At 39.3% G+C, this 13345-nt stretch overlaps 2 protein-coding genes across 2 annotated transcripts; both read left to right on the top strand.

Moving 5' to 3' along the window:
- Nucleotides 1-313: 313 nt before the first annotated feature.
- Nucleotides 314-5788, top strand: LOC140334473 (uncharacterized). The gene is made up of 4 exons (XM_072416751.1): nt 314-806; nt 2096-2219; nt 2855-2928; nt 4091-5788. Exons 1-4 carry the CDS (start codon nt 434-436, stop codon nt 4597-4599), a joined length of 1080 nt encoding a protein of 359 aa, XP_072272852.1. The 5' UTR covers nt 314-433; the 3' UTR covers nt 4600-5788.
- Nucleotides 5789-7888: 2100 nt separating this feature from the next.
- On the top strand, nt 7889-10210 carry LOC140334804 (uncharacterized; the record flags this gene model as incomplete). Its single annotated transcript, XM_072417048.1, is given in 3 exon segments — nt 7889-8366; nt 9116-9239; nt 10137-10210. Coding segments are annotated over 3 exon segments (559 nt in total), but the record flags the coding sequence as incomplete, so codon positions are not given.
- Between the last annotated feature and the right edge of the window lie 3135 nt (nt 10211-13345).

Genomic DNA, 13345 nt, shown 5'->3' with positions numbered 1-13345 from the left:
ATCCCCGTGGTTTACCACATTAAAGTTTTATTTTTATAATAGTAATAAAAACAGTTAAAAGAACTGTAGTGCAGGGAGCAGTGAGAACTAATGTGAAAGTGATCAATCAGTGAGATTCCTGCACATTATCAATGAACTTTGCTCCATGCTCTCTATTGTGGCAGCATAGCCCCTAATGCCCCCTGGGTAGGAATGGTGTTACCCCCCAGATTCAGCAGTTGTTTGCCCCAATAATCAGATGTAAAACAGACAAGGGGCAATAAGGATATAAGCAGTGAAAATATTCTGAAGAAGTTTGCACATTGGCCAGGGAGGAGATAATCAGGGAAATGATCTAAATACACAATCAGAGCAGTTCCATGCATTCGGTATTTGTGTCCAGGTTGGAGAGAGGAGCCTTTTCCGGCCTGTGTGCCCTGCGTGCCCTGCAGATATGAATACTCCAGTCAAACGGCCACCAGTATTACCAAAACCAAGGCCTCCGCTCCCAACTAGGACCCATGATCCAAGGGAATTTATCCAAAACTTCAGCTTCAATAACTGTAAGCTGGGCAATCAGGGCTTCCAGAGACTTCTGTTACAGCTATTCGGCTATGCCGGACACGGCAAATCCTCCTTCATCAATACTTGCAAAATTGCCTGGGAAAACTCTGCCTACAGTAATTATACCAAGGCATCCAGATCACAAGGGGGGGACACCATGGAGAGATGGACCTATAAGCTAACAGAGAACATCACCCTAGTAGATAATCGCGGGTGTACTACAATGCGCAGCTATGAGAAAGGAGAGATATTCGCCCAGCTCGGTAAGTGTGAAACACATTGGGTTGGATTTTTTACAGATCCTCAAGGCTGGAGAAGAAAGACTTTCATCAGTGAAGCTGGGTGATCCAACAAACCTGGAATGGATTTCTTTAAAGTTATTTGCTGTTAGCTAGCAAGTGTTTTGAATCCTGGACCACATTCAGTTCAGATTTCCTGGATCACCCATCTTCACTGATGAAACTGTATCCTATCGAGCCTGGAATGGATCTCCAGCACCAGAATGGATCTGGTGCAGGACTAAAAACATTTGCCAACTAATAACAAATGATTTTAGAAAATCCCTTCCGGATTTGCTGGATCACCCAGGTTCGCTCCTGATAGTCTAACTTCTCCAGTCTTGGAGAGTGATAAATCAGTGTAATGTATCTGTAAGGGTTCTCATTTATCCAAATCATTGTATATCTAGTAGTAAGTAATCAGCCAGACTTGTAATGGTCACGATGTTTCACAGCCTTCCATGCTGCTTCATCAGTTTAACAAATCCCGCAGCATTTCCGTCCACGTAAGCTTCATCCAATCACCATGGAATGTGGTACAACGTTACCGTCCAGTTATGTGGATGCCCATCGTGTGGAGGGTTTCCACTTGGCTGGGGTTTCAGCAGTCTGTTGCTCGTGTTAATATTAGGAAAAAAACCACGAGGCCGATACTTTGTTTTTCCAGAGAAAGTGTCAATTAAAATAACTTAGATAAATAAAAGGTGAGGTGTTCTGTCTGTTGGATTGAGAGAATAAAGTAGTAAAGATCACATTGCTGACTTTCTAAAGCAAGCACTCATCTTGGGTTAAAACGAAGCAAAGTTTCAAGTTGGTATCAGGCAGAAGGGGACAGGTGACTTCTGGAATATGTACTCGACCTGTCTGACCTCTCTAACAACATCCCCTACCTATACATGCACAGCTCTTCATTGGGATGTTTGGTACATCCCGACTTCCCCTGAACTTCTGCTCTCCTAAATGGCAGTAACGCCATCCCAGCCCACCAATGAAGATGGACAAAGTTTGAAATGAAGAAGAAGAGAGGAAAAAGGAGATGGTGGCACCCGCAACAGAATGGGGACTGATAAGTATAAATAGGGTTTAATTCTGGGTTTAATAAGGAATGTCAATCCCCCTCCCCCAACCCTTCCAGTTTTGAGTTCCACATTGGTAGGCTTGAGGTAGCTGCAAACTACTAATGCATTCACCCGCTTATTCATCCACCTAATCAACATCTTTGGATGCCACCATGTGCAAAGGTGCTGAGTTAACATTTCAATTTTTTTTTGCAGCAAATTTGATGCCTCTAGACATGAAGGTTGATTGGTGTAAAGGGTTTGGGTTGGCCAGCAGAATTCTGGAAGCTGAGCCCCTAGTGAAGGCATCAGATTTTATTGTCCCCATATTGGTCTACAGGTAAGGTATAAGCTGTATGTTTTTATTGTAAAAAGCTTCTCCCTTATGATATGTTGTATTATGTGAAAGATATAAATTATTGTTATTATTATCCAGTATTTCTATAGTGTCAACATATTATACAGAGCTGTACAAAGTCCATAGATGAGTAACTAGCTTTTCCTCAAACAGGCTCACAAACTAATGTCCCCACCATAGTCATATGTCAATAATACAATCTAAGGTTAATTTGGGGGGAAGCAAAGAAGTGTGTAATTGTAGCAGTAGCCGGTATGTAATATGTCTCACACCATCAATTTGCAAAAAAGATTGATCAATGGGATTTAGACATCCTTCAGGGCCACTACGCATTGTCACATCTACTTTATTAATTGAAACATTGGATCAGCGATGGTTTAATCCAGCAAACTTTTATTCCGGCACAGTTTTTGGCTGTCCTGGTGACCATTGTGAAAAAGTGGTAAAAAATTCACATTTGTGTAGGAGATAAGGCTCCCCGTGTACATCTGTCTAATCTTTCTCACTTCTTTTCATGTCTATTACTAAGAAAATAAATGAATATTAAGAAATGTCCTACTTATTACATTGCTAATATAAATAGGTTGATGCAAATGCTGTGTATGTTTTTTTCTCAGTGTTGGTTATTGTCCAAACCCAGAGGAAATAAAGGAGCTGGAAGAAATTCTGAAAACTTGTAGAGAAATGACAGGTAGGTGAAATTAAGAGTAACTACAAGCATGGGGCAATGAGTATGTGGAATAGGGGCAGATAACCTCAGAGCATTGCACAGTGTGGATTGGATATCCTTTATCTATGGACTTGGGTCAAGGTGTATGCGCTTGCTTCCCAGGTCAGTGAAGGTCCATGCATGACCCAGGATAGGTTTGTTTTATTGTAAAAAGTAAATTGATTCTGCTGGAATTGTAATTTCTGTAAAATTCTGAGCCTTATTTAACGTGAACCTATTTTATGCCCGCAAAACAACCCTAATACAACCGTTAACCCTTGCCCAATTGGTAACCCCAGCACCAAGTGCATTGATGTTCCTGCTCCTAGAATGCCCCAGGGGCCTCCACAGCTGTGGAATAGCATATTGGGTGGAATTGAGAGGTAGATGGGCCAGGACCCAAAGCAGTGGTCAGGGCTGCCCCGTCAGTCCCCTGTCATCTGAAGCCACTGCACCCGAGAGAAGGTGGCAGTCAGTGTAGCAGCAGAGAATCAGGTAGGTGAGGACATTGGTAAAGGGGTCTGGCTTTGGAGGGAATGTCACAGATATGAGGGGAAAAGGGTAGGGGTCTTCACTGCAATCCTACACTGGAGGGTGTCTGTAATGCGGGAATCGTACTGAAGGAGCTCTGCAATGAAGACACTCCTCAATGTGGTGGTTTGTCATACAAAGTCTCATCTGAAGGGGGTCTTTCATGGAAGTAGATCAGTACCAAAGGGGTCACTGAGAAGGGAGCACAAATAAATGTGTTTTAAGGTTAAGGGAAATGGTCAAGAGCCAAAAACCTGTAGCTACAACCAAAGCTGCTGGCTGTAACAAGAGGTAATTTCATACCGGGCCCTGATCAAAAGAGTTTTACTTTTGCATTGCTTGAACTTTTAAACATGGGGGTCCCGGAAGTTACCTAATGTGGGGCCAAGCATTTGGGTAAAGGTGGTCTTGGCTACAACACTGCCTAAAATTAATCTTAAAAGAACCTGTGCAGAAGGAGTAGCCTGAATCCTTCTGGGGTAAAGACAGAAGTTTGCCCCCCCCCCTTTTTATATATAAAAAGATCATTTTTTTTTATAAAAGGGTTATCTCTCCAAACATTTTGGTCATAGATCCACTTTAAATCCCTAAAAAACTTTGTTTTTCTGCACAGGTGTGGATGCAACTGTTGTTCTTACACACAAGACCAAAGGACATTTAAAGAGGATGGAAGCCATATTTAGAGACATGGGAACAAAGTATTTGTATTCCTTGGAAAACTACACCCCAGACAACCAGTCCAGATCTATGGAGGTCGACCATTCGGTGATGACATTTTTATATGGGGTAGTTAGGGACGCACAGTTCCGCGTGGACTATGCACGAGATCCACAGAAGGAGATGATGGAGAGAAAAGTATTCGTCCTGAAATACATTCACAACAAAGTGATGGAAACCTTCGAACTGGAACTGGAAGCCCAGAATGCAATGGAGAATGTTCGTATGGAACAGGAAATGAGGATCAGAAGGGAAGAGGCAGAGAAACAAATTAAAAAAGAACAAGAAGAACATGAGAATAGGATTAGGGATCTGGAGAGAGAATTTGAAAGGCAGAGGCTGCGGAATCAGTATGAACATGAGCAGAAAATAAATGTGCTTCAAAGAATAGCTAAAAACAAATGAAGCCGCCATCAGGAAAGCTTCCTTTGAGCTGATTGGTTGCTGCAGCTTGAATTATTTATTTAATGTTATCAATGGGAAGGATGGAACCGGAATTTATTGTTTTGCTGAACAGTTCCCAAAGTCATAGTATTTGATAAAATGGGCTGAAATCAGAAACAAAGCAAAATAAATGCGCTGCTTGGCGAACCGTAACTGAGCGAAACTGAGAAATTTATTTTTATACAAAATTGTTGCAAAATCTTTTACAAGTTTAAAAAATGTGATAAAAGTGTGGCAAATCATTTTTCAAATCTCAGGGTATGGTTGGGAAAACATTTATTTTTAGCCCTCTCCAACAATTCAATTCCAAAGTCAGAAAAACAATAATCCCCCTAGCAATAAGTACAAAGGAAATCATTTTGACAGCAATTGGGTAAATCAAAATGTTTTATAATTTATTACAAATCATATATTACTTTATTTCAGAAAACAGAACAAGATACCCAAATGTATAAGATTTCCCTCATGTTATGACAGTCCATTTAATATAACATGAAGTCTTCTTACAGATTTAAAATACTGTTTCTATAAACAAACCTAATTAAAAGGAAAACATTTCAAACCCATTTCACTGATTTAATGCTCCTTTAGGGGTAAATAGGGAAGAGAAATAGGGCATAATAAACATATGCATACATTTTTTTGAAAACTATTTGAAAACTACACAATATTATCACACACCACTACATCTTAGCGAACATATTACATTCAAATATATTACATTCAAATTACCTTGAAAATACTGTCAACTAGTCAACACCATAGGCAGACTGGTATCCAATTGGTAGGGCATCTCAAATCACAGGATCATATACACACACACATACTTGTGTATATATCAAGTTTGCTTTTGGCCTCAAACTGCTATTATAAAAAAGAATCTGGGTTTATACTTGAGTTATATCTAGTGTCCCGTCTTGGCAATGCACTTGTCTCTGCCTTGACAAATCAGAGCTGTCAAGGACAAGATGTTTGTACCAAACTTCATATCAGTCCCATTTGGCTAAAAAAGATCATTTAAGAGCATGTGATCCATCATACCCAGCTCCAATGCACAAAATTCCTTAATTTCAAAAAAGTGGGAAATAATAATCAAATTGAGTCTATATGGATTTTTTTTTTCATTTTAAATAAATGTTTTGATAATACACTATGTATGTACTGTATTTATTTCAGATTGATTTTCTTGGCATTTCTATTCATTACTGTGTTGAATGTTATCAGTGACAGCCACATTTTTGTGCCTAGGTTAATATTGGAGTCACAGCATTTTTCCTGTTTTATCAGCTTATATTTTATCAGTTTATACTATATATACCGTATATGTACTATATATACTATATATATATTAGATTTATATCCAAGGATGTATAGTACACATTACACTTTATTGTGTATTTGCCCATGCACCCTTACAAACTTCTGCAGAACCAAGATTGATATTTTGCCAATCAAAATGGTAGATTTTAGCCAAGATGGAGACCCTGCCTAGGTAGGCTGCATGGGGAAATCAGATAATATTTTTTTTAAATATCATCAAAAGTAAAATCTGAAATTCCACTGTGAAAATCATTGTGCTTATCCCTAAACAAACAGGGCTATCTTGGAGCAGCTCATTTCTTGTTGGTGCTATGTTTTGCTGCCTGGTCCTCCTCTGGGGATATTTACCCTCTCTATTTGCCCCGAGTTCTGTTGTCACCAATACTAAAACTGATAGGGAATAAATTTTATAACTGTCAGCAAGAGGTGAATTGAAACCCACCAACAAGAACACTTGATCTAGGGACACACATCCTAAAGGTACTGACTTCATGGGGATTTTCTCACGCTACTTATTTTGTGTATGGGAGTAAGTGATAGGAAATCTCCCCAACAAAGAAATAATCTGAGAGGAGTTTAATTCATTTTGTATTCCAAAGCTCAAAAAATATTCTCCCTGTACATACCTTTGGAAAATACTGATATATTAATTGATGTACATCAACGTAAAAAAAATCATCATATCACCTCAAAAATTAAATTGCATATCCAATCATAATCCATCAGCCCAAGCATGCAGCATGTGTATCCAGGAAACAAAGGACAGTGAGCATGTAGTTTCTGCAGTTCCACTACCCTCCCCGGGCCCCTACAGGTTAATTAACCCAGGGGATCGCACACTCTTCTCATTGATTGCAGACCCTGCTGCAATCATTGAGAAGATGCCGGCCGGCAAGTATCTCTTAAGCTACGTACACACGTCAGATTTTTATCGCCCGATAATCGGCATCGACCAATTATCGGGTGAAAATCTGCCGTGTGTACAGTCGGTGTCGTCCATCGTCATTTTTTACTTCCCATTAAATATAAGGTATTGCATCATTTCAGAATATAGCAGAATGGATGTTGGTAATTTCGCACATCCCTAACTATTGAAATTGTGTTTTTAATAGTTTTTCTGAATTCCAGAGCTGCAGAATTTCATCTATAGCATTAAATCTTGCAGCAACCTGATTAGTAATGGGACGTTATCTTTGAAGAGTCATTGAAACTATCAACACTAAAACAAACACAGACACACACATGCAGTTTTGGGTCTAACCAACTCTGATATCCCCCGATGAAGTCAATCTAGGCGAAACGCGTCGGGCATGAGACTTGTTATATGACCTGTATACAAAACTGTCAGTACAAGTAAATAGTGTTTGAATTGACTGTATTTGCTTGTTTTTAACAATACTGCATGGATTGTAATCCCACACAAACTGATTAGATTCTAGGTATCGATATATGTAGATGATTACTAAATTTAATTAAATATAATTAATGTATTCAAAAGCCTTTTCCTTATCCTCTTCTTCCTCTTCCCTGTAATGGATACATTTAAGATATGGTTCACCTGTAGTCATTTCTGTAAATCCAACTGGGTATTCTCCCTCTTTTTTCTGTTCACCGTTTAGTACTATAAAAAGAATGCTGAAAGCCTACAACAGAAAATTAGTACCTGGGCCCATTTCTGGAAAATCATTGAATATTCTTCTGTGTGTCTAAAGGGAGAAATGTGCACGTATTGCTTTTTATATATAAATGTTCTTGGATATACGTTTTACCTTCTGCCAATAGTAATGCCATGACAACATTTGTATCTTTGAAAGTCCATGCTGATTATTTTTTGCTCTGTAATATCATGTTATCAGGTGTGTATATAATAAGGATATATACCTTTAAAAAATAACTCATAAAAAAATGTTAAACATTGACAACGAATCTAAGTGATCCGGGAAGTTCCAGATTCAGAATTCCTTAGAAGATTCGAGTGTTGCAGAAATAAGTTTCTTATTGTAGAGAAGTTATGGGGAACACAGAATCTGCCTGAGTGTTCACCAGAATGTGTGCTGATTTCAGAGGACAACGAGGGAAGACGTCCTCTCCAATGACGGACGCAAAGCTTAGACACTTCATAGCAAACTTCAGTTTTAATAACTGTAAACATGGCAGCCAAGGATTCCAGAGGATTCTCCTGCAACTCTTCGGATATGTCGGCCATGGCAAGTCCTCCTTTGTAAATACCTGTATTATGGTTTGGAGGAACTCTTCCTATGTCAATTATGCAAGTGCAGCTGGTTCACATGAGAGCCATACCACACAGAGGCTAACCTACCCACTGACCGAAAACCTGACATTGGTGGACAATCGTGGATGCTCTGCCATGAACTACTATGAGACCGGAGAAATCTTTGCACAGCTTGGTAAGTGCGAGTAGTGGTGGAACATGGGAGAGAGAAGTTGAAGTTGATTTGGAATGGAGTTGGGATTGCTCACATGATTGGGTGTTCATGATGGACCCAACTTCACCTTTTTAACTAGGCATTCACCAAGATCATCTCCATCCTTCAATATCACTGTAAAGCTTGGGCCATGTATAGCGCTGGCCAGTGGTCCATCTGGTGATAGCAGCTATGCATTGTGCCCAGCCAGGCTATAAACCTAAAGAGAAGTAGATAGAGCCAACAGATGATCTACCTTATAGAATAAAGTTCAACTATGTTTTTGTGTTGTATAGAATTCGGAAGGGGAAGATCACCCATAGGGTTGAATTTGCTTTATGTGTCTCTGTTGGAGAGATCTCCTTACATTCTATTCCGGTAATCTTTATCGATGGAACAGAAGATGAGATGTGAGTAAAATGTTAGGAAAATAACAGAAACAAGAGTAAAAGAGAAAACTACTAATAGATGTTAAACATTTTCCCAACAAACATGGAGAGGGATATGCAAAATATTAAATATCACTCCTACGTTTTCAGCTTTCCACTGAGGAGCTGATTGAATTCAAGTATTTGTCAAAAATTTTACAATTGTAATAATGTAAACATGCAGAATCGCTGAATATTGTTTTTATTACAGGTTAGGCAAACATTTAATTATTCTGATTGGTGGCTCATCTGTATTCTAAATTTAAGGAGCCTTCTGATTATTATCCTTCTCCTTCATTCCAGCCAATCTGTTGCCTCTGGATAAGCCTGTAGGATGGAGTAAAGGATTTACCCTGGCAGACAGAATTGTGGAAGCAGAGGTCCACGTTCAGACTTCCGATTTTATTGTTCCTATCTTTGTGTATAGGTAAGACATTGCCTTTTCCTCCTGTACATTATGATTAGAATATTTAATTCTAAATAGACCTTCTACTTGCAGGTATACAGCCATACACCTCTATCAAACATTACCATACAATTATAAATTCTAGGTTGGCAGATATTGCAATACACACTCAAGATGAGCGTGTATTGCAATATTATGCGGACTCCACCATGTAAGATGCCAGATACCTACATACTCATAGCATGCTTTAATGAACATATTTATAAGAAGAAGGTGTTAGGAGACTATTATGTGGCCAGCCATACGATGCTATGCACTATTTTAGTATCACATTCAGAGATGTACCTTCTCGGCATCCCCAGCACATATTCTCAGGCTCTGCTCAGCTGAAGGGCATTTTAGGAGCAGATTAGTCCCTGACGTCCTCCTACCGTTGGCTGCTGGGACTTTTTAGCCTTTCTGCTCCCAGTCGCCGGTGTCTGTTGTAGCATCAAGCTGGGCTGAACTGCTGCTTATATGTTTTCATTATATTTGCTGTTTCTGACCCTGTTAATGTTTGCTGCCTGAACTGACCTTTTTTCTGTGACCCGGACTCTGGTTTGTCTTACCCTTGGATACCTCATCTCGTGGGCTGATTTCCGATGTATGACCTCTGGCTGTGTATTCTGGACTTGTCTCTGCTAGAATCCTTTGCACTGCTTTATCTGTGAGATTCTGGTCCTCTGTCTGTCCTTCTTCAGGGATCATCCCTTGCACACAGAAGTCCTGGAGGGCAACCGAGTGCTGTGACGGTGCAACTAGCCTCCCGATGCTGAGCAGGGGCTTCCTATAGGCGAAGAGAGCGGTATTAGATTGGGGGACTGGCATATACAGCACAACAGTTTCAGTGGTAGTGACAGAATTTTATATTATTTTTAGTGTGAGAAAAAGTATGGCTCCTGGAGAACTAGAAGAGTTGAAGGAAATGCTGAAAACCTGCAGAAACTTGACCGGTAAGTAGAGGATTTCCCAAAATTATGTGGCTGGAAAAGAAAGAGATGAATGATGAAGATGAATAATGAGTGAAAAACCCACTTTTCTTTCTCACTTCTCCTGTTCACTAGCAATCTGTGTGTTTGTCAGATGAGCTAACACTCTAATCACTCCTCCATAGTCATGCATATTATTATTATTATACATTTATATATACACATAGAGGAGTTTCTGCTAGAAAATAATATTATAAGTGATAGAAGAAAGAAAGACAGAAGTTAAACAAATTTACTCTCTTTTTATGAGGAAGTAAGTAAACAGGTAGACAGTGGAGTAGCAGTTGATATAGTGTACTTGGACTTTGCTTAAGTATTTGACACTGTACCCCACAGACGGGTAATATGCAAGTTAGGGTCAATAGGTTTATAAAAGTCAATCTGTAAATGAATAGAGAACTGGCTTAAAGATCGCATCCAGAGAGTTGTAATTAATGATTCATAATCTGAATGGTGTAAGGGTATTAGTGGTGTACCCCAGGGAACCAGAAAAGTAAAACTTCTCACTTCTGTGCCAATCACATGGTTTTGGAAACGAATATTCTGTGAACTCTTCATTGACGGTCCAGTAATTGGTTTGGATGTTTTCTATGTCAGTGATGTGGAAAATGTTGATAACACAAAAGTAAAATAAATATTTTATGGAACACAAATTTACAATGTCTTTATTGGTTATAACTTTAGGAAATGAAATGCCATTGGGTAACAAGTAAAACGAAGAATCAGTTTGGTCACTGAGCAGAATCATTGGGCAACTGGAGGAGAAAAATGTCATATTGGCCCTGATTTATTAAAGCTCCCCAAGGCTGGAGGGGATACACTTTCACCAGTGAAGCTGGGTGATTCAGGAAACCTGGAGTGGATCTACTCTAGGATTCAAAACAATTGCTAACAAAAGCAAATGATCTTGAAGTCATTTGAAGTAATCCATTGCAGGTTTGCTGGATCACCCAGCTTTACTGATGAAAGTATATCCTCTCCAGCATTGGAGAGTTTTGAATTTATCATCATTGTGTGGGATCATTCGTGTTTTCACCGCATTCTGTTTGAGCCTATTCATAGACTAGGACTTACCTACCTAATTTATGTGCAATTTGGATTGAGAGCTCTTCAATGTTTTCATTTCAGTATGTGAACCTCTTTCCAATTAATGACACAATAATAAACACTTGAGCTTTTAATATGGATTTTTACATTAGCATTAAAAAGACTTCACAGTTTAGTAGACAACCTCCCAACCAATCTGAATATACCTGGCAATAGAAAAGCTTTGGAAAAGCTAATAATCTCACCTCTGTGAACCCTGCTTCAGTTCTGCTGAATAGGATAAACTTACATTTCAAGCTTTATTGATTAAGATCCGCTTTCTAGGATAACATGTGTGCATATGTATAGGAGGAACACAACTCATGGTCCACCAATGGCTGAAAACAGAACTACCTAGACCACATTCCTCCTTTTCTCCATTTGTTTCCACTCTTTATCATCTCTCTACCCTCAGTTTTATTTCTCTCTCTATTCTCCCTCCTTTCACTCTCTCTTTTCTCCCATCACCTGCTCTCTCCCCTCTCTCCTCTCTCCCCTCTCCCTTCACCTTCTCTCTTCTCCATTCTCTCTAAAAAAATAAAACAACACATCCCTGCTTTGGACCCCAAAATAAAAAGAAGGCTAGAAGATGGACAATGGAACCCCAAATCCCAGGAGGAAAGCAGATACGGAGGTAAGTTTACTGTACAATGCCAGTCTCTGCATACTTGAACATTAGAGAAGAGCTTTGGGGCCCACATGCATATACAGCCCCCTTTAAATAAGTTTTTTTAAGGGACCGGAAAAGAAAATGTTTAAAGCAGATGAGCGAGTAAGCAGCACCCCGCTGTACTCCCAACAGTCAGTTCATGAAAGGTAATGAGTTAGAGTGTTCAGATAACTGCCACTCCTGGTGGTCACATGACCAAATCAAGCATCTCCATCTTGGAAGGTCTAGTGGGGTGTTCTTACGCAGTGGTTAGTATCTACACACGTCTACGTACACACGTCAGATGATTCTTGTCTGATTCTAGATTCAGGGTTGGTATCTGTCTTGGCGGATCCACAAACAACTGGCATAATGGCGCTGTATGTGCATCTTCAGTCTCATGAAGGATCCTTTCCAACAACAAAAGTCTAATGTGTGTATGCAGCCTAACAAAAGTGCTTAAAGAAAGGACATGTGGTAAACCTCCCGGTCACCTGGTTGTTCCTTGACAGCTCATGAACTGAATGACTCTGCTGCTTCCTCCACTGCCGGTCTGATCTCAGCTGCCTTGGCATCAATCCTTGTAGTGCCACTGGCTGCCAAAAGATTTATGGCTTGTAAACAAACTCCCAGCCAATTTAGGGGTAGCGGAAACTTCAGCAATACAACCCAGTAAAATAGATAACAAGTGTTGGGACAAAGTACAGAATCTGCAGGAGGAAATAGACAAATATATAGAAAAATAAAAGTAAGTATATCCAATAGAAATATATTGAGTTTTTAATACACCTAAAAAGTTAAACAATGATTCTTCATTCAGACATTGTTCTTAGATAAAAGTAATATAAATAAATTGCAATGGAAGAAAATATGTCCTTTTCAATCACTTATTAACAAAAATCAATATTATGCTTTACTGGAGAATAAAGAAATAGGTAACCCTATGCATTTATATTACCCCATGGAGGAAGCTACTTTTCATACACATTTTGCATACCTTCCCATCGGTATTTGATATTGACTCCTGCATTTATAATGGTTTGTAAGCTGCCCTCCATTATGTTCCTAATTCAATGTCCTTCACAACATTTTATTGGGAATCAACTCTGAGCTTAAACTTATACAAGTCCATAACCCACCCGCTCGTTTTTTTGCAGTTACCTGCAGATCCTCAGATTTAAATTTGTGGTTCTTGGAAGCTCTTCTAGCATCCAACAGCCATTTATTGGTCTTAATTTGTTGGGTTACCAGTCCTGGGTGGTGCATACACAATGTAATAAAGGCAAGCCTGATAGAAATGCATGTATAGCTAAACATCCCAACTAGGGCTTGATGTTGGGTAAAACTCAAATAAAACAACTGTA

Source organism: Pyxicephalus adspersus, chromosome 7 (genome assembly GCF_032062135.1).
Source record: "Pyxicephalus adspersus chromosome 7, UCB_Pads_2.0, whole genome shotgun sequence".
In the NCBI taxonomy this organism is placed as follows: Eukaryota; Metazoa; Chordata; class Amphibia; order Anura; family Pyxicephalidae; genus Pyxicephalus; species Pyxicephalus adspersus.
Note: the sequence above shows the minus strand (reverse complement) of the source record. Positions and strands in the feature narration are given on the sequence as shown.

Bases quoted from the DNA above. Each gene is read 5' to 3' on its own strand.
- LOC140334473 (XM_072416751.1), top strand. From the start codon at position 434: ATGAATACTCCAGTCAAACGGCCACCAGTATTACCAAAACCAAGGCCT. The intron at 807-2,095 runs GTAAGTGTGAAA...TTTTTTTTGCAG, and splicing joins AGAGATATTCGCCCAGCTCG to CAAATTTGATGCCTCTAGAC. The intron at 2,220-2,854 runs GTAAGGTATAAG...TTTTTTTCTCAG, and splicing joins GTCCCCATATTGGTCTACAG to TGTTGGTTATTGTCCAAACC.